Here is a 17,542-nt window from a genome sequence, read left to right on the forward strand (position 1 = left end):
TCCATGCGAACATATTGTGTAAATAAATATATAAATAAAGTGTAAAGTAGATTAAACAATTTGTATTATTTTCTAATATAATGAATAATATTTCGACTAGAAAGTGTTCAGTACAGAAACAAATATCGACTCATCATTATGCTGATGGCTTTCAATTTAGGCTTGGCTTAGCCATTGCTCTGCAGGTAATGAAAAGGCAGTCAATTGTTTAAACCAATCAAAAGATACATGCAGCAGTAAATTTTATTTATATACACTCAGAATTCTGACGAAAACATTTACACATTTTCCCAACACTCTTGACATGTGGACAATACAATTTTGAGCTTAGTGCCCCCTCTCTCTGATCCCGCCACTTTAACAGGTCAATTGATAACGAATAATTTGGAAATAAATAAATAAATAACGAGACAGGCAAAATAATAATAATTAAAAAAAAGAAATTAAATGAAATCAAGGAAACTCCATGTCTCCAAGTAGGCGCACCTGGCCCAACTACTTGTTGTCTGGACAGGCCATCTGGTATAGGAACTGGATGATGGTGCGAGTGGGGCGACCCGTCATGCGGTCGCGCAGCAAATAGGGTAGCGGCGCATATTGAGTTATCATGCCCACGTTGCGGATGTCGAGGTGGGCCCAGTCCACGCACGGCACCAGCTCGTGGAGTATGGCGGCAGCGATGCAGCTGGAGGCGGGTCCGCGGCCGCGATTATTGATGTCGTAGGTGAGATTGGGCGAGATGAGGCGCTTAAAGTAATTCCATAGAGGCAGACGCCACAGACGATCGCCGGTGAGGCCGCCGGCCTTCTCGAATTGCTTGTAAACGAAATTTGAATTGCTGAAGATGCCCGCCGCGCTGCCGCCGAGACCACAGCAGACGCCATAGCTCATGGTCGCGATGTCCACGACGAGGCGCGGCTTGAAGTTCGCCTGGGCATAGAGCAGTGGATCAGCCATCACCACCACGCCCGCCTTGCTCACATCCTTGATGCCCATGGTCTTGCCATTCAGCAGGGTGACCACGTCGCCCGGCTTCACCGCCATGCCCGACGGCATGTTCTCGCAGAGCGGCAGCACTGCACTGATGTTCAGGGGCAGCGACAGTGCAGCTGCCGCTCGAATGGTCGCCACGCAGACAGCGGCGCCGGCCATGCAGCCGCGATAGAGCTGCATGCACTTCTTGGGGCGCAGGCAGAGGCCGCCGCTGTTGTAGGTGATGCCCTTGCCCAGCAGCAGGATGGGCTTGTCCTCGGGCGCAGTGCCGCAGTAGTTCACCTCCAGCACGACGGGCGGCTCGCAGCTGCCCTTGGCGACCATCAGAAACGAGTTGAGGCGATTCTCCTCGATCCAGTCCATGGAGCGTATGTCGACGCTAACACCGCACGGGCACAGGGCGTCCACCGTGGACTGGGCGAATATGGTCGGCGTCATCTGGTTGGCCGGCGAATCGCTCAAGCGTCGGGCCAGGTTCTGTGACTCGGCCTTGAAGAGACCGCGTGTCCAGGCATCCATTTCTGGTGAATCGTACAGCTCCAGTTTGGGTATTTGTGTGCGATCCTGCTTCCGGCGATTGCTATTGTAGCGCCAAATGGCCAGGGCGCTGCCCTCGGCTGCTTGCTCTGGATATTCCATGGAGTCCACATAGACCTCGTTCACGCCCTGCAACTGCAAGGCGCGAGCGCCCACGCCGGCGGCGACACGTGCATTCTCCATGCCCTCGTCAATCATCTCCAGGTCATTGTACCCGGCACCCTCCTGGCCCAGTCCCACCACGGCAACGGCACTAAACTCTGGGTCCACATTCATGAAGACCATTCCCTTGCCCAGCTCACCCCTCATCTGTGTCTCGCGCACCAAATCCGAGATCTTACCCTGTGCCCGATCGTCGAACTTCTCCCCGCTGGACGTCAACTTCGGCTCCCGCTCGCCCTCCTTGCTGTACACGCCTATCACCACGCCCTTCACTGCGCAGTTCTCGTCGCACTTTATCGCGAAATGGCGAAACTGACCAACGCTAGACATGCAACCGATTGGGCTCGGCACTCGCTTGTCCTCATAGCCGCCGGCATCCTTCCAGGACTTGGTCACGCGGATCCGCTTGTAGAAATGCACATTTTTATGGAACGCAATGGCCACACGATTAGCCAACATCATACTGTTTAGTCTTTACAAGTTTACGTTATCTAAGAACTGTATTAGAAGTGTTTTGTTTTATTAATAAACTCTTCCGAAAATTTTACTGATACGAATGCGAATATGACACTTGTGTGAAGCCCTACGGAATACTATACAATACCAGTTGACTTGTGTAACTTAGCCTCCTCAATTTAGGCAATTAAACATGTGGCAGGAGTAACATATGTCAGCTAAAAGTTTCTAAGGGAGATCTAAATCTCAATAAGTAAGAAGACTCTAGTCGGGGTGCCCAATGATATAGTAGATATATACATAAATGTATACATATTTAAAGTAAGTAATATATAAACTATATAAAAATATATATATATATAAATTAAAAATAGAATAAATTTAAAATGATTCTATATGAAAAATTTTGGGACTCTAGCTCGAAGGATCTACTAAATATAATAATATATATGACTTTTGATATGTTTATTAATTATCAATAACACTTAAATGCGGATATTTATGGATTTGCATGCTATACAGGAACCTCCACAATAAAAAAAAAAAAAATAAAAAATTCAGAGATCGGCTCGATAACACATACGAGCAGACGAACGAGCTAAATCCACTCAGCTCGTCGCCTCATAAAGTATAAAAATATTCTTTACTAATATATCTGCTTTTTGAGGTCTGCCACGCCTCCTTCTGCCTATTACATGCACTTGAACAAAACTAATATACCTCCCATTTTCGATGAGTCATAAAAAATTATATATACAAATATCTTTTTTTACCAAATGTTCTTATAGACTCCGAGTTCGTATGATTTTAACATTTGTTGAAAGCTAGTCAAATTTTTCTTTATAATTATATAGAATATAAAATTATATAAACACATTAATGTACTTCAGCAAAAGAAGTGTTTCAGGGAGAGAGAGAGAAATACATATTTATCCATTACTTAGATGGGATTGTTTAATTGAACTTTCAACTAAAGATTACATAATTGAGAACACATTTTTCCAGCAATTCTGATATATTCTTATTCCTCATCGGAGTCTTGCTGAGTGCTGGGTTTCAGGCCACCGAAGACCTTGGCGGGTATTGCCTTTTGTTCGAAGCGCAACTTCTTCATAATGAGACCCTCCGCATCAGTTTTCGTAGCTGCAGCTGAGTCGCCCTCTGGCGCCTGCTCTGCAGCGTCTTCTGCTTCATCTTCATCGTCATCTTCCTCGTCGCTGTCGCCGATATCGATCTCATCAGGATTAACGACCGTATTGTCCTTGGTCTTGGAGCCGCCTTGCGTTTCGCCACGCACGAACATAATATTGGAAGAAGTCGTTTGGCTGGGCTTCTGCTTGGCCTCGGCTGCCGCTTGTCGCGCCTTCTCCTCCAGCATGCGCATGGCATCCGAGCCAGAGCCAGCGCCCGCATCGGCTGCAGCACCGCTATTCGTATTGAGGAACTGAGCTGCCATCATGTTGACCTGGGTGTTGTAGGTGGCCTGCACCGAGCGCTTGATGCGCAACATCTCACGCATTGTGTCCTCGTTGCCGTGACGCACCTCGAACTCCTTCCAGGTCTGCCAGAAATCGGCGGTAATGCGAGGATCGCAGACCTAAAGACGATTTGATTATGATTAAAATGTAAATGGGGATAATTTGCATATGACTTGCCTGTGAGCAATGCGAATAGATGGCTCTGGCGCGATCCACCTCGCCCAGCTTTGTCTCCAGCTCGGCGAACTTGACGCACATGTGCCGCATGTTCTGCTCCGGCAGCGCCTCAATGGCCTTCTCATAGATCTCGCGTGTGCGTGGCAGTCCGTAAATTTCGGCTGCCTTCTTGATAAATATGTTGTACATATCGAACATCTCGTCCTCTTTGACGGCGCTGGTCGCTCGGTCGTACACGGCCATGGCATGTCGTGCTAGGCCGTGCTCCTCCTCCAGCTTGGCATAGAGCAAGTAGAAGTACTTGGCATGCTCCGGCGGACAATTGTCCAGGCATTGCTCGAATAGATCGCGAGCACGCTCCAGTTTGGTGCCACCATAGCGCTTCAAGAACTTCGTCAAATACGAATTCCATATGTCGTAGACATTCGGCCATTTGAACAGCGCAATGCCCTTCTCGTATGCACGATAGGCTTCCTCATAGTAGTTGTGCTCCTCCAGAAACAGGCCGTAATTAATGATAATTTGTGGCGTGCAAATCTTCAGGTCAATGATGCGCTCGTACACAGCCTTGCAGGTTTTGAAAGTGCCAAAAGATTCCTCCAGATCGGCGTACATGGACCACACCTTCAGGGATTTATATAGACGCATTTGCACCGTCTCCGTCTCGTCATGGTAGGCAACCTTTCGCTTTGGCATTGCCGTGGCGCGTTGCATTAGCTTGAGCGCAGCCTCGAATTGCTGCTGGCGCAGTTCCATTTCGGCCCACTCGCACCACACTGCCGCCAAGTGCTCCACCTTAACGTACTCCACTTGCGTGCCGCGCTCAAATACCACGCGCGCATCGTCCACCTGCCCATTTTCCTCGTAGAACTTGGCGAACTCCACCCACAGCGTGTGCAGCTGCCCCACTGCCAGCTTCGGCTGCACCGTCTGCACGGCCTCCGTATAGGTGTTGATAATCTCCTCAGGCTTGTCCTCATACAGTTTCACCCGCTTGTGCCACTCATGCACATTGTGGGGATTCTGGCGTAGCAACACGCTGTTGAGCAGCAGCAGACGACGTTCCATCAAATACTCGAAGCGCGAGAGACGCAACTCGACGTCAATGTCGTCCTCCTCGTTGGCGTCTTCATCGTTTGCAACCTGCTCCATGCGCTTGTTCAACGACAACTCCTCAAACTGCGCATACTCGTCGAAGACTTGAGTGAAGTCCCGAACTGTGGTCACCGTCTGTATGGCCTCCTCGTAGATATCACGAGCACGATCAAACAGGCCTGAGCGTACATAATAGTCAGCCAGAGAGTTCCAGAGGTGCCCCAACTGATCCGTGTAGCGACGCAGACCACCACGAATAATTGCATCAACATTGAGTGAGTGCACCTTGTGCGGATGCTTCGAGATCAAATCGCAGAGCTCGTTCCATAGCTGGTGATTTGACTTTCCGTGCTTTGACACAAAATGCTCGTTGTCCACAATGTGCGCCAGTTGCTGTGCCGCTTCGTCCAGACGTTGTGCCTCCTACAGCAATTGAGTCAAGTTGTAAAAATCAATATTTTCTTTTAGGGAATCTATTATCTCACCTGTAAGTAGGCCACATACTCCTCTGCATCCTCGGGAAACAATTTTAAATACCTCCTGTAGACACGCAGCGCCGTCTCGGGTATCTCGTAACGCTGCACAAACTTCAGGTACAGCGGCCAGATGCGTCCATGCTGCGTGATGGGCAAGGCACGCAGCGCACGATCGAAAACGTGGCGGGTGCGTGTGATTTTACACTGCGAGCTCATGAACACGCCATAGTCCATCCAAATGCGTGGCATTTTGTGCATGAAAACCAGCGCACGCTCAAACGTGTTGTTCACCTGCTCGTACATGGGATCTGTGGGAATGCGGCCCCGCACCTGCTTCCTACGCGTACGCAAGTAGTTATACCAGATCTTGTAGCTGCCCGGCAGCTCCTTCAAAGCGCGCTCGTACACTAAGTTAACGCCATTATTGGGAGCCTTAGCCTTGTGATCGATGTAGCGGAGCCAGTGCTTCACGGAATACGCATTGCGTAGAATCTCTTCCTCGTACGGCACATCCTCCTCTTCCTAAAAATACGCAATTAGCTATGTGGGCAAGCATACCATCAATATATACTTACAAAATTCAGCTCGACTTGCAGCGGCTGTGTTGATTTTTCGCTCATTTTGCTTTTATTTGCAAATAATACAACAAAAGCCGCAAAACGTTTGCATGCGCGTCTTCAACAGTGTTGCCGAAACTTTTTCAGTAAAAGTAGCAAAACCAAGGGCTGAAAGTAGCTAGAAGTAGCCAACTTTCTTCTAAAATAGCTGAAAAAGTAGCAAATAAGAAAACAGTGCTGTTTTTTTCATAAAAAGTCAACTTTATTAATTTAATTCCGATAATATCTCATCTATGACCACCGACTGGTAATTTTCACCATTGTCGCTTTTATAATTTGCCTTTTTAAGGTAGTTGAGTGGAGCGCTATACTCATAGCAACATTTGCCATGTCGGCGTAATCCATATCTTTTGTAGACATACTATCTTAATGAAACTTTCAAAACGTGATCATATAGTTAAAATGTGTGTACATTCCAAAGCACAAGTCTCTAGTACTTGAAATGCGTTTTTTACAAAATGGCGGCGAAGAGGGTGTGGTATCCAAAATTATACCCTGATTTCCCATTTTCTGATTAATTGTTAAGAAATGAATTTTGCATAACATATTAGAAAGTCTACCTATTCTTCAGTTGTAGTATTAATTCTACACAAAACTTAGTACATTTAAATCATTTACATTTAAAAAGTATCGAATCCAATTTTGTTATAAGTTCGCTTGTATTTTAGCTAAATGTAATATTTGAAAATAGCCAGATTTGTAGCTAATAGCTGTTTGAAAATTTGTGTAGCAATCGGCCTTAAAAAGTAGCCAGATCTAGCTACAAAATAGCTGATTCGGCAACACTGGTCTTCAATCATCTGTTGATGCACAGCGTTGCCACTTTTAGGAAAATACATAGTATTTAACGATAGTATTTAAATACCCACATAAGCAAATGCAGCGGCAACCAAAATAGTACTGCAAAACACATCAAAGACAGTGTTGAATAGCAGCACGCGGCATCTTTTTGGCGGCCATCACAACGAAGAACTGAAAGTCGCAAGCCAAAACGCATAATTTAATGTGTTGACAAAAAACGCGCATTTAGATTTAAATAAAACGAAACCAAACAATTTGAAAATGTCCGCAAGCGCTGCACGAGTTTACATTCAAGTAGAAAGCGAGGCCGAGCAGCAGGAGCATCTGAAACAACAACGCAAGACACTAAAGCCAATTCAGGCTAGCGCCAACGCCAACGACAAGGAGAATCTAACGGGACGTGTCTCCATCGTGGATCAGCTCAGTCGCTTAAAAGCCGGCGTCAATACAACGCCCAAATATGGCAAACGCAAATGTGTCGATACAGCGGCCACAACAACAATAACCACACAGGATGCCGATACACAGACCGAAGACTGTGCGTCCACCAGCGATGCCGATAAGCCAATCACAGCGGCTGATCTGACCAGCGAGAGCGAACCGGGTGAGAACTACTACAAACTGCTATCGGAGCAGCGACGCGTGGCCCTCGAGGAGACACTCAACGAGAATCGCCATTTGCACGAACGCATCGAGGGACTCGAAGAGGAGATGAACACGATGCGGCAAGAGCTGGACGAGGCTAAGACTCTGGTGGAGGTGCTCAAAGAGATATGCGACGAGAATGATGGCGATGACGACCATAAGCACACAGAGGATCAGCACGAATAGTTACACGAACTGCTAAATAAATAAATAAATACAATTATTATATGTTAGAGTCATATTACTATTATATTTTGAAAGTAGATGTAGTTAATTCATTTCGATTTTTCTAACTTATACATTTATTATTATTATTATTATCATTATTAATATATATGCAACAACCAACCCAATGGACTGGTCTCAATGTACGCCAGCAATAAATATTTTTTAGTTAATTTTCCAATAAAAGTTGTTTCCGTATTTTGCAAGGCTTTTTCTTTATTATTTATGCATATATATATTTATTATTATTATTTTCATTCACTTTAGCCAGTCGGTGATGATCTCTTCGCTGTGAAATGTCTCCACGTCAAACTGCAATAGGAAATGTTGATAAGTGTACAATATATATAAATGTCGGATAGCTACTAGAGATCTGTATGGATTCACTCACAACACAAGTCAAGTTGAATTGACTTGAGTTGAGTGAGTGAGCGGCACACAATGAATTGAGTAAGCATGAATACATGTATGATCGTGTTATAAATGAGTAAGAATGCAAAGACCATAAAATGCAAAAGGCAAAGCTAAAAGCACTTTGCATCTCGGTTAGACGCATTCCCACTCATTCAATTCGTTACGAGTTCACTTATTTAATCGTCACTCAATGCATTTGGCGCATTGCTCATTCGAATGCTTTCATCTTTTGCCAGTCATGCAGATCTCTAATAAGTACGCACCGCATCCGTGCATACCTCAATGCACTCTTCGTACTTGGGCACAGCGCCCATTACGTCCACATCATTGGCGGCTGCATCCAGATAGGCTGAATCGGCCTTAGCTGCTGCGATGAGGACGGCCGTCTCGGTGTCCGGCACAGCAATCTCCTCATCGTTGTCCTCGTCGTCGTCCTCATCTTCGGGAGCAGGCACTTTGGCCAATCGTGTGTCCGCATCATCCGGATGCCCATGGGCGGCCTTCATGTGAAGACGCAGGGCAAAGGGACGCGCATACTCGGCGCCGCAAGTAACGCACCAATATTTGTTCGACAGCTGCTGGCTCTTGATGGCCGCACTGCTGACGCTCTTGGCGTCGCTGGTCCTGTGGGTGGACATGTGCGCCTTGACGGCATACAGCGAGGCAAAGGGCCGATTGCAGACGGCGCACTGATACGGCTTCGTGTGCGTATTCTTATGGGCATAGAGCTGCACCGAGGTGCGAAAGGCCTTCGGGCAGCTATCACAGGCGTATAGGCGGTCCGAGCTGTGAATGCGCAAATGATGCGAATAGACCTGATACGATTTAAATCTGCAATGGGGAAACGAATATAATGAGATTGATTGATTCATTGAAATTGATAAGGAACCAATACCGCTTATTGCAAGTGGTGCACACATAGGGCCGTATGTTAGTGTGCGTGCGCAGGTGCAGCGTGAGCGAGTAGGAGACGCGAAAGGTCTTGCCGCACACCTCGCAACTGTAGGGCTTCTCGCCGGTATGGACACGCTCGTGCTTCACCTTCTCGTACGGCCGGGAGAAGACACGCTCACAGTATTGACAGGCAAATCCTGGTTTATCCTTCTTTCCATTGGCAGGCTTTTTATTGGCATTGGCATTGCTGTTGCTATTGCTGTTGCTGTTCAGCGCACGTTCGTGAATCTTCAAATGCACCTCATAGTTGGTAGCATTTTCAAATTTGCGATTGCAAATGCCGCACAAGAACTGCTCCTGGCTCTGGTGCATTTGCTTGTGCACCGTCAACAGGTTCTGCTCGAAGCTGCAAAGGAGTTGGTACTATTTAATAACCAATAGAGTTACGAGAGTTTCAATAAATGCTCACCTCTTGTTGCATATCTCACAGTAGAACTGATCCAGTTCGCTGTATTGCTGATGTGCGCCCACGGGCAGAGCGTCCTGTATGGACTTGGGAGCGCGTTTGTTGTGAATGCGCATATGGAACTTGAGACACTTGGCCGAGCTGAATTTCGTATTGCAAATGTCGCACACTGTGACGCTGCTGTTGCTGCTGCTGGAAGTCGCGGCAGCTGCGACCTTTCGGCGCATTGGCGTCTGTGTCTTGGCTAGCTTGGCGTTGTTGCTTTTGCCGCGTGCTTCGCCGTTTGCTTCAGCTTGGGGACAGCTATGGTCCTCTGCGCTCTGCCGAGTCTCAAATATGCTGTGACAGTCGAAGCAGAAGTAGCGTTCCGATTTGTTAGACACTTCCTCAGCTTCCGCCTCCACCTCCGCCTCCTCTTCCTCCTCTGGCTCAGCTTCGGATGCAATTTCAGCTTCATTGACGACCCTGGCTTCCACTTGGTCGTCATCCTCCAGCACTTCCCACAACTGTGGTTCGCTCGACTCGTCAAGCTCTTCAACCAGATCATCCTCAACGACCATGGAATCAATGTCTACCATGGTGTCTTCGAACTCCTCTTTGATCTCAACCGCATGTACCATGACTTTGGATCTGGCCTCGACCGTGGCCCCACAGCCATCGGGGCCACTGTGCGCCTGGTTGTACGACTCGATGCTGTCGAAGTCATTATTGCAGTCCTCACAATAATATATTTCATCCACACCCGTATCAATTACAAAGTGGTCAATATTGCTTTCTTTATTTTCGTCCACGTGCAAGTCCGAAGCTATTCCGTAATTTATCTCACTGGATCCTGTTAATTAGCACTGTGAGCAGTGGCTAAGATTAATATACTCAATTATTACGCACCTGACATCGCATACCTTCGCCTTGAATGCTACAAAAATTATTTCTGGCTGTCGGTCGGCTACATATGTGTCAGTCCGTCCACTTTATTCTTGTCATAAAGGTGTCCCAACAATCGATAAGACTCGAGTACGATATTTGACAACGATTCTAATATCGATTGCTTCTGCCGATAGTTTCTCTGTTAACTGCAGGTAGCTGCTCTCTGTAAACGCTCTGTTAAGTGCCCGCAACATCTTCGCATTCAAATTGATTGTAATGAAAAAGTTTTTACTTTTGTAATTTATTGTATTTGCTCTATGTGATTGGCACTAAGTTAGGCATATTTACAAAAACAATATAACAAGTATCAATATCAATATCAATATCAAACATTAAACAGATCTCTTTACAAACTATTAAACGACTTTAAGCAGGAATGATTACAAGTTTATCTCACTGACTGACTGACTGACTACAATTAAAACTAAAAAATGACCCGAAACTAAAATAACAACGAATACAGCTGACAGCCAATGCGTTTGCAGACATTCGAAACAACATAGGCGCCAGCCGAAACGGTCACGAACAACGTCAACCAGCCAAGAAACGTAAATTCCCCAACACGCGGCCTTATATGCTGCTGCAGACCCAGCCAGCCGCCATTGTCGATCAGCCAATAGACCAGGTCATCCTCAATAATCTCTGCCAAGCCGTCGACCAAGGTCTGCAAGTAATCATAGTGGCCCTGGCGCACACAGTCGATGGCAAAGCCACCACAGACCGAAAATATCGAGATGATTTTGCCCCACGTAATGCTCGAGCGAAAGAGATCCTTGGCCACCAGATTGAGCAGCATGGGCGCCATATCGCTGTCCTCCAGCTCGCCGAACGGGGCACGCGACAGCTGCCTGGAGATATTAGTGTAAACACGCGGATGCATGCGCTCCAGTTCCTCGCCCATCTGCATAAGAAATTACATAAATAATCATTAAAATATAAATTGAATATATGTATAGCAAGATTTATATACTTACGCTATTGAGCGCTGGAAACACCTCGTAGACTACATGTGACGATGGCTCCAGAATGTTGCGTAGTCTTTGTATCACCTTCCGATTGAGTACCCCGGCACGCCGCAGTCTCGCTCTGATGTACTGCCCGCACAGGCACTTGCCCTGGCAAATAGACAAACAATATAACGAAGTTCAATTAATAAATAACCAATTCGATCAAATCAATTTAGTTGTGATGGCCTGTGCGAGCTTTGATCTCTCGCACATGGAGGCATTAGGCAGCGGAGCGCCAGAGGGCCGCGATCTATGCAGGTGTATCCATCAATTGCTAGTCAAAATTTCCGCTTATCCGGAATCGCATAATTTATGATATCTGGAAACAATTCGAAAATACATTTCGATTTCGTCTATTTTCGTTTCGTTTTCGTGCTGCTCTGCTTGGGATTGTCGGCATCGGCATCGGCATTGGAAAATTGTTTTTGCGGCACTTTTCAAGCAATTTCATTTCGGTTTAGCTTTTGGCCAAAACACTCACACACACACGCACACACAAGAATTTCTACCTGTCTGCGAATTTTGAGTTTTTGGCCGATTCACTGAACTGAAGTGACACCTGCTAAATTTCATTCACACTCTTAACACACCTCAAGATAGTTCAAAATTTGAAAGCCAACGCAGCACATTTAATGCAGCGCTCGCAAAAATAATATAAACACAACAAAAAATAAAGATTTTACAATCAACAATGCTTAGCTATGAGATATTGTGTATTAGGTTTAGTTAGTTGGTATATCTTAGGTCTAGAATTTGGATACAAACTGGAATTGATTATTTATCTTTGTTTTGGCATTCAAGCATTCGCGTTCGTTTACCTCGATTCACCCTCCCACTCCCTCTCTCTCTCTCTCTCTCTCTATCACTCCCTATGAATGTGGTATATTGTTTATATTTTAGTTTTAGATTAATTAGTCTACGCTTAGCTATCATTAATTATTATAATAGAGTCAGATAACATTTTCTATACATACTCTTTCTGCATTTATAATAATGCAACTAAGTTTCAGATATGAATACAAATTTTAAAATGAATATATATTTTTTATTTATACTCCGAAACCAATGGGCAATAGGGGTATAATGGTTTCGTTCTTATTGCACTTGATTGCTTTTTTATGACTATACTATTTAAGATCTCTTCTAAATAATCCTATTGAGATTTTCACACTCTTCTCCAATATACATATGATCGATTATATCTTGCGATAGATCTCTTCAGCTGCTAGAGGCGCACACACCTTACTAATAATTTATACATTGTAGCCTCGCATTTGAGCAGCACAGGGTATTTGGCACTAGAGCTAAGTGAAATACGACTTTATTTAGTGGCGCTGTGCAGAAAGAAAGAAAGTGGAAATGTTTATAGAGATGAGTGTTAACCATTAGCCAATAAAATCCTAAACAGACCCAAACAGCTGAGTGTTGTACTGAGGCTCTGTCGGGGCAGACTATAGCGGATCTTATCAGTAAACACTATAGGAAATATAGTGAGCGACTAATGAACTGTAGAATGATGAGTAGAGACTGAATACGAGAAATGAATATTCCGTTTCATTTACTACTTAATCGTTGGCTGGCAGAAGAGAAATAGTCCGCAAAATAAATTGTTTAGTACCATAAATAAATACAAAAATATCATAAAGTCTTGCTATAATTTTAGTTTAATGTATTGCTTTATCCTAATTAAGTTCAATTTACTTTAATAATCTAGTGATATAAATTGACTTTTTAATCATTTATTGTTTAAAGTCAGTTCTGTGAATATAGAGTATCATTGAACAAATACAGATATATACGAAATTACAAATCCCGCTCCAATTGATAATAGTGAAAATGGGCAACTATCTAATTTCGTTATATATAATAAATATATGATAATTTATCTGCTCTTTCTGATAAAATTCCATATAAAAGAGGATATCCGTTCACCTTGTCACTGTTTCTAATCCCAAACAATGCCATTCACAATATTAGCTGCAAATGCTTAATAATTGTGACTGCCTGTCGTTGGAGTTCATAGCTGATGTTGGCAATCAGAGGTTATCGGAGAGAACCTGCTTAGTTTTTGGCTGCTTATACCTAGCCTTTGCTCTTACATAAACACCCAATAATAGTGGAGGGAAGTCTGCTGCATAAACGAATCCATAAACATTAGGAATTCAGCTAACTAATAAAACTCATACCATATTATAATTATAATGAATATGATGAGCTACTTTTTAATTTAAATAGCGTAAACAACTGAATTGGCTGCCTCACTTCAAGACAGAGCCAATGCTTATAGAGCACGCCTTCTACATAGAGTCTACATGGGACAGACAGAGAAATATCTATGAAAACACGTGTCTACAGTGTTCTCTGCTATGTCTATGTCCATGTCTGTGTGTGTGTGTGTGTGTTTCTGATAGATGTCTGTTTAATTGACAATGTCAGGCCGCTAGCAATTGTTATCGACACTCGTTAAATTATATTTATTTCGCACAATTATCATTTGTCATGCCAGCAGCCGCGACTTGGCGCCAACTTGACATATGACATTGCCGAAAAAGAGTCGGCACGACCTTGGGTCGGTTGGGGTATTGAAATGTTGAATGTTGACAAGTCTATTGAACGCTGTTTGCACTCACTCGCTCTTGGGCTATTGCCCAACTCTTCCCACATGGGGTTTATCAGGCTACTCACGCTAAATGCTCTTCGTGCCATAAATCTATCCAATTTGTTTATGCCACGCACTCTCTAAACGCCGACATAATTATTACCACCTGAAGAGCTAAATGTTTCCATGTTTTTCTTTCAATTGCTTGCTTCATGAATCCATCACCCCAAACTCAATTGGCGGCGAGTCTTACGATATCTATTTTTAGTATTTTTAGCAACATTTTTTTCCACTCTCCTTTTTACTTTTCGGTAAATTTGTATAGTGTTTGCAGCTGTTTGGATATCGTTTTTGTTAGAGCGAACTTTTTGTTTACATTGCCCTTGGGGCTTGGGGTTTTTCTTAAACATATTTTTCTTTATAATAATTTCTGTGCGTTTTATATAGTTTAAGAGGAACAGAAAAATTATATTTCATGTTTATTTTTTCATTGGAAGCCTTTTAATAGTTTGTATAAGCTTATAAAAATTTGTTTCGACTTGTTTTTAGTGACAAAGCCTCATTTGTTTTGCCTACATATGACAGTATTACTAATAATTTATGTCTATTGACTTTTGCTTCTGTTTTATCTCAGTCTAACGAGCCGAGCTGCGGCACCCGCATTCTGAACTTCGTGAGCTCAACCATTTTTATCGCCAAGGGGTAAATATATCTAAATTATTAAATGGCAAGCAAAACAAAAAATAAATAATAAAAAAAAGTGCAAACACTTTTCACGTTGCAATGCGAGCCATATTAAATTTAAAATTTTGTTATCAGCTGAGATAAACAAATTGTTTAAAGAGAAAAAAAAAAACACTCACACAATATATATAAATAAACTGCTATGCAATGTACTTATACATATATACATGTATCTGCCTTTCGTTGCGAGCGTACCCTATCAATTAAATGTCTAGAGTGCTTATATAATGCATAGCCACGCCCACTAATTAGGCATTTTTTGCGAAATTTCATTTCATTCTAAACAGCAGGAATGGGACCGCCAACTGTTTGTTGTTATTTACCTTAATTTTTACCAAAACATATTAATATTCAATTTGTTTGTACAGCTTTTCACATACCCTCTTGTCTTAATATGCCCAAACAGAGAAGATATGTAAGACTTATTGATCGAAATGTGACAGGCTAAAGAGGATTATAAAATATGCATTAAATGAATATAGAATTTAGAAGAGCCCTAGACTCCGTTAATAATGTAACAGCTACAGTGAATCTTCTCTGAATTGAATATTAAATATAGAAAATACATTCTAACCTCCATAAATATAGAAGTTATGGCATACCTTTCCTAATTTGAACATCGAATATAGAAAACCATCGGAAATTGAAAAAAAAAAAAACAGACTTACATTTGATATAGAATATAAAAACTGCGCTGAAATAGTATATAAAATCGTAAATTTAAATACTTTACAATGCAGAATAATAGGAAATATAATTATTATATTTAATATTATAATAATATCAGAATTTCTTATTTTAAACCTACATTAGTCCGAAAAAAATTTGTGGAAATACCTGACCACACATCTTTGAAATCTCGCCGTAAAATGTCCCCGACATATAAATATTTCGTTTTTATTTAGGTTCTATGGCATAACGCCTCACGTCATAAGCATTTCATAATGAACGAAAGAAAACGAAAAAAAAAAACGAACCATTGACTAACTGTTTATTTTCGCTTTAGTCAAGGTCGTGCTTACTTCTGACAGAGTCCAGGGACTGCACACGCTCATCTAATCTGAGATTCGAAACTTTGCATTCAGCATTTGTGTGCATTTATTAATATGTGGCATTCTTACAGCTCAGCTTGATTTCCTATTTTCCTCATACAGGGACAGGGTATTTTGTCATTTCATTCAATTCGCCTATCACCTTTTATCGCTGGCTTACCTGATTAATAATTTCCATTTTGTACTCCTGGTAGTTCGTCATGGTGCGTGTGCTGCTGGCCAGCGACGAAGTGGAGGCGGCGCGCGTCATGTGGCCTAGCGTGGCGCCCGCCTGGCCCCCTTGGCCCGCTGCCGTGCTGCTGCCCACATGCGGAGATCTGCCATTGAGCGGTGCACGCAAAGCTTTCCAGTCGCTGGCTGCGGTGGCGATGGTGCTGCGTCGATTTGCCGTATAGATCTCGTTATCCAGCGAGGAGGACTTGAACTTGCTCAGCTTGGGTGTGGGCGCTTTGTTGCTGTTGCTGGTGCTGGCGGTTGCGGTTGTGGTGGTGGTGGCGGTGGCGCTTGCTGCTGTGGTGGGTGCCATGGCCATCGTCATTTACGCGCTGCAAGGCGGAGGCAATGCTTCGCTGCAGCTGGACAATGGACCAAGCTTTGCTCTCCCTCTCCCTCGCACTCTCTCGCTTTGCTATTGCTATTGCAGTTGCCCTTTCTATTGCTGTTGTTTTTGTTGTTGTCCGCTGTAGCTTGCATGCAAGCTTGAGCTTTTATTATGACAATTTACTGGGGCTGATTGTCGCCTTGCAATGAGCGCAGCTAGTTTTGCGCTTTTTTGGAGGTGGTTTGGCTTGATGAAATGTGCAAAACAAAATATGTACAAAACCGAGAACAAATGTTGCGCCCAAAGCGTAGAGCAGGCAAACACACACACACACAAACACACGAATGGCGCACACAAAAGAAAACAACTAAAAACTTGTTGTTGTTGCTGCTGCTACTGCTGGTGTTATTCGATTGATTTTCAAGCTGCTTCTGTTGCTTTCTTTTTGCTGTTGCTGCTGCTACTGCTGCTGTTACTTCTGATGTTATTGTTGTTGTTCTTGCTGCCGTCTCCGTTGTTGTTGGTGCTGCCTTTATTTTACCTTTTTTTATTTTTCTGTGGCGCGTGTGTTTTTACTGTCGTTTTGCTTCACTTTGCTTTGAACTTTTAACCGAGAAATCTACGAAAAAAACACACACACGCGACAAACACTCACACACAATAAGAACTGTATTGTGCAAACGTCGGGGGATAGCCGCTCAGTCTCGGTCACAATTTTAGCGGCCCCGCTGTTCTAACGCGTGAGAGTGTGCGCCGTTAACTCAGCTGCTGTTTGCTGCTGCTGCCATTCGTTTGGCTGCGCTGCCCGCTTTGGGGCCGAGCTCCAAAAAAGCACGCAACGAAAAGCTCTCCAGAGCGAGACAGCCACAGCAGCCAATGTACAATGCGTCTGTAGTCTTTGCATATTTACATGAAAGTGGCCGGGCGCCAAATTTATGTGGTTTGTGTATTTACTCTAGGTGAACATTTTATGTGCTTTTTTAAATGTCAGTGCGACAGATTCTCTTTTTAAGTGCAACTATCTATATTCAAAAATCTTACATCTTGCGATATTTTATAAAATCCAGTCGATATTTCTCTTAATTTACAAAACTATCGATAATTACTGTAAATCTGAAGCACCAAGCAAAGTGAAAGTAAGTTGTTAAATTAATTAAAATCGTAATTCATGCTCAGCCAATAAATAATACATAATGAAATTTAATTTAGTTTGGCTATTAACTTTGTAAGGAACAT

General features: G+C 43.5%; 4 protein-coding genes across 5 annotated transcripts; 1 reads left to right on the forward strand and 3 right to left on the reverse strand.

The window, feature by feature from the left end:
- Positions 1–225: 225 nt before the first annotated feature.
- On the reverse strand, positions 226–6,798 carry fand (Pre-mRNA-splicing factor SYF1 fand). Its single transcript, XM_018003797.2, has 6 exons — positions 6,780–6,798; positions 5,950–6,047; positions 5,384–5,896; positions 3,804–5,321; positions 3,599–3,745; positions 226–2,004 (listed from the first exon to the last, which is right to left on the reverse strand). Exons 2-6 carry the CDS (start codon positions 5,992–5,994, stop codon positions 496–498), a joined length of 3,732 nt encoding a protein of 1,243 aa, XP_017859286.2. The 5' UTR covers positions 5,995–6,047; positions 6,780–6,798; the 3' UTR covers positions 226–495.
- A 100-nt stretch (positions 6,799–6,898) lies between these two features.
- geminin (geminin DNA replication inhibitor) lies at positions 6,899–7,860 on the forward strand. Its single transcript, XM_018003798.2, has one exon. It carries the CDS (start codon positions 7,054–7,056, stop codon positions 7,621–7,623), a length of 570 nt encoding a protein of 189 aa, XP_017859287.1. The 5' UTR covers positions 6,899–7,053; the 3' UTR covers positions 7,624–7,860.
- Positions 7,023–10,478, reverse strand: Opbp (Optix-binding protein). 2 transcript variants are annotated; one of them, XM_089471552.1, is made up of 5 exons: positions 10,325–10,478; positions 9,440–10,268; positions 8,972–9,376; positions 8,355–8,907; positions 7,023–7,974 (listed from the first exon to the last, which is right to left on the reverse strand). In XM_089471552.1, the coding sequence occupies exons 1-5, from the start codon at positions 10,329–10,331 to the stop codon at positions 7,921–7,923; spliced, it is 1,848 nt and encodes a 615-aa protein (XP_089327678.1). In that variant the 5' UTR covers positions 10,332–10,478; the 3' UTR covers positions 7,023–7,920. The 2 variants fall into 2 exon arrangements, with proteins under 2 accessions (XP_089327678.1, XP_089327677.1); XM_089471551.1 differs by having other exon boundaries at positions 8,340–8,907.
- A 110-nt stretch (positions 10,479–10,588) lies between these two features.
- Positions 10,589–17,378, reverse strand: Debcl (Death executioner Bcl-2). The gene is made up of 3 exons (XM_089471556.1): positions 15,926–17,378; positions 11,338–11,478; positions 10,589–11,264 (listed from the first exon to the last, which is right to left on the reverse strand). The coding sequence occupies exons 1-3, from the start codon at positions 16,301–16,303 to the stop codon at positions 10,806–10,808; spliced, it is 978 nt and encodes a 325-aa protein (XP_089327682.1). The 5' UTR covers positions 16,304–17,378; the 3' UTR covers positions 10,589–10,805.
- Between the last annotated feature and the right edge of the window lie 164 nt (positions 17,379–17,542).

This window comes from Drosophila arizonae, chromosome 5 (genome assembly GCF_054131065.1).
Source record: "Drosophila arizonae isolate 15081-1271.41 chromosome 5, UAZ_ARI_1.0, whole genome shotgun sequence".
In the NCBI taxonomy this organism is placed as follows: Eukaryota; Metazoa; Arthropoda; class Insecta; order Diptera; family Drosophilidae; genus Drosophila; species Drosophila arizonae.

What these genes read in the sequence shown, in the direction of transcription:
- fand (XM_018003797.2), bottom strand. Translation starts at nt 5,994, where the DNA reads ATGAGCGAAAAATCAACACAGCCGCTGCAAGTCGAGCTGAATTTT. An exon ending in TGCAAGTCGAGCTGAATTTT is followed by an intron (nt 5,897 to 5,949) that starts GTAAGTATATAT and finishes GCGTATTTTTAG; the next exon opens with GAAGAGGAGGATGTGCCGTA. An exon ending in CCCAGGTCAACATGATGGCA is followed by an intron (nt 2,005 to 3,598) that starts GCTCAGTTCCTC and finishes AGCGTTGGTCAG; the next exon opens with TTTCGCCATTTCGCGATAAA.
- geminin (XM_018003798.2), top strand. Translation starts at nt 7,054, where the DNA reads ATGTCCGCAAGCGCTGCACGAGTTTACATTCAAGTAGAAAGCGAGGCC.
- Opbp (XM_089471551.1), bottom strand. An exon ending in TGTGAGATATGCAACAAGAG is followed by an intron (nt 9,377 to 9,439) that starts GTGAGCATTTAT and finishes ACTCCTTTGCAG; the next exon opens with CTTCGAGCAGAACCTGTTGA. An exon ending in TTGAGGTATGCACGGATGCG is followed by an intron (nt 7,975 to 8,339) that starts GTGCGTACTTAT and finishes TTCCTATTGCAG; the next exon opens with TTTGACGTGGAGACATTTCA.
- Debcl (XM_089471556.1), bottom strand. Translation starts at nt 16,303, where the DNA reads ATGACGATGGCCATGGCACCCACCACAGCAGCAAGCGCCACCGCCACC. An exon ending in AAATGGAAATTATTAATCAG is followed by an intron (nt 11,479 to 15,925) that starts GTAAGCCAGCGA and finishes TCTATTTGCCAG; the next exon opens with GGCAAGTGCCTGTGCGGGCA. An exon ending in TGTTTCCAGCGCTCAATAGC is followed by an intron (nt 11,265 to 11,337) that starts GTAAGTATATAA and finishes TTTCTTATGCAG; the next exon opens with ATGGGCGAGGAACTGGAGCG.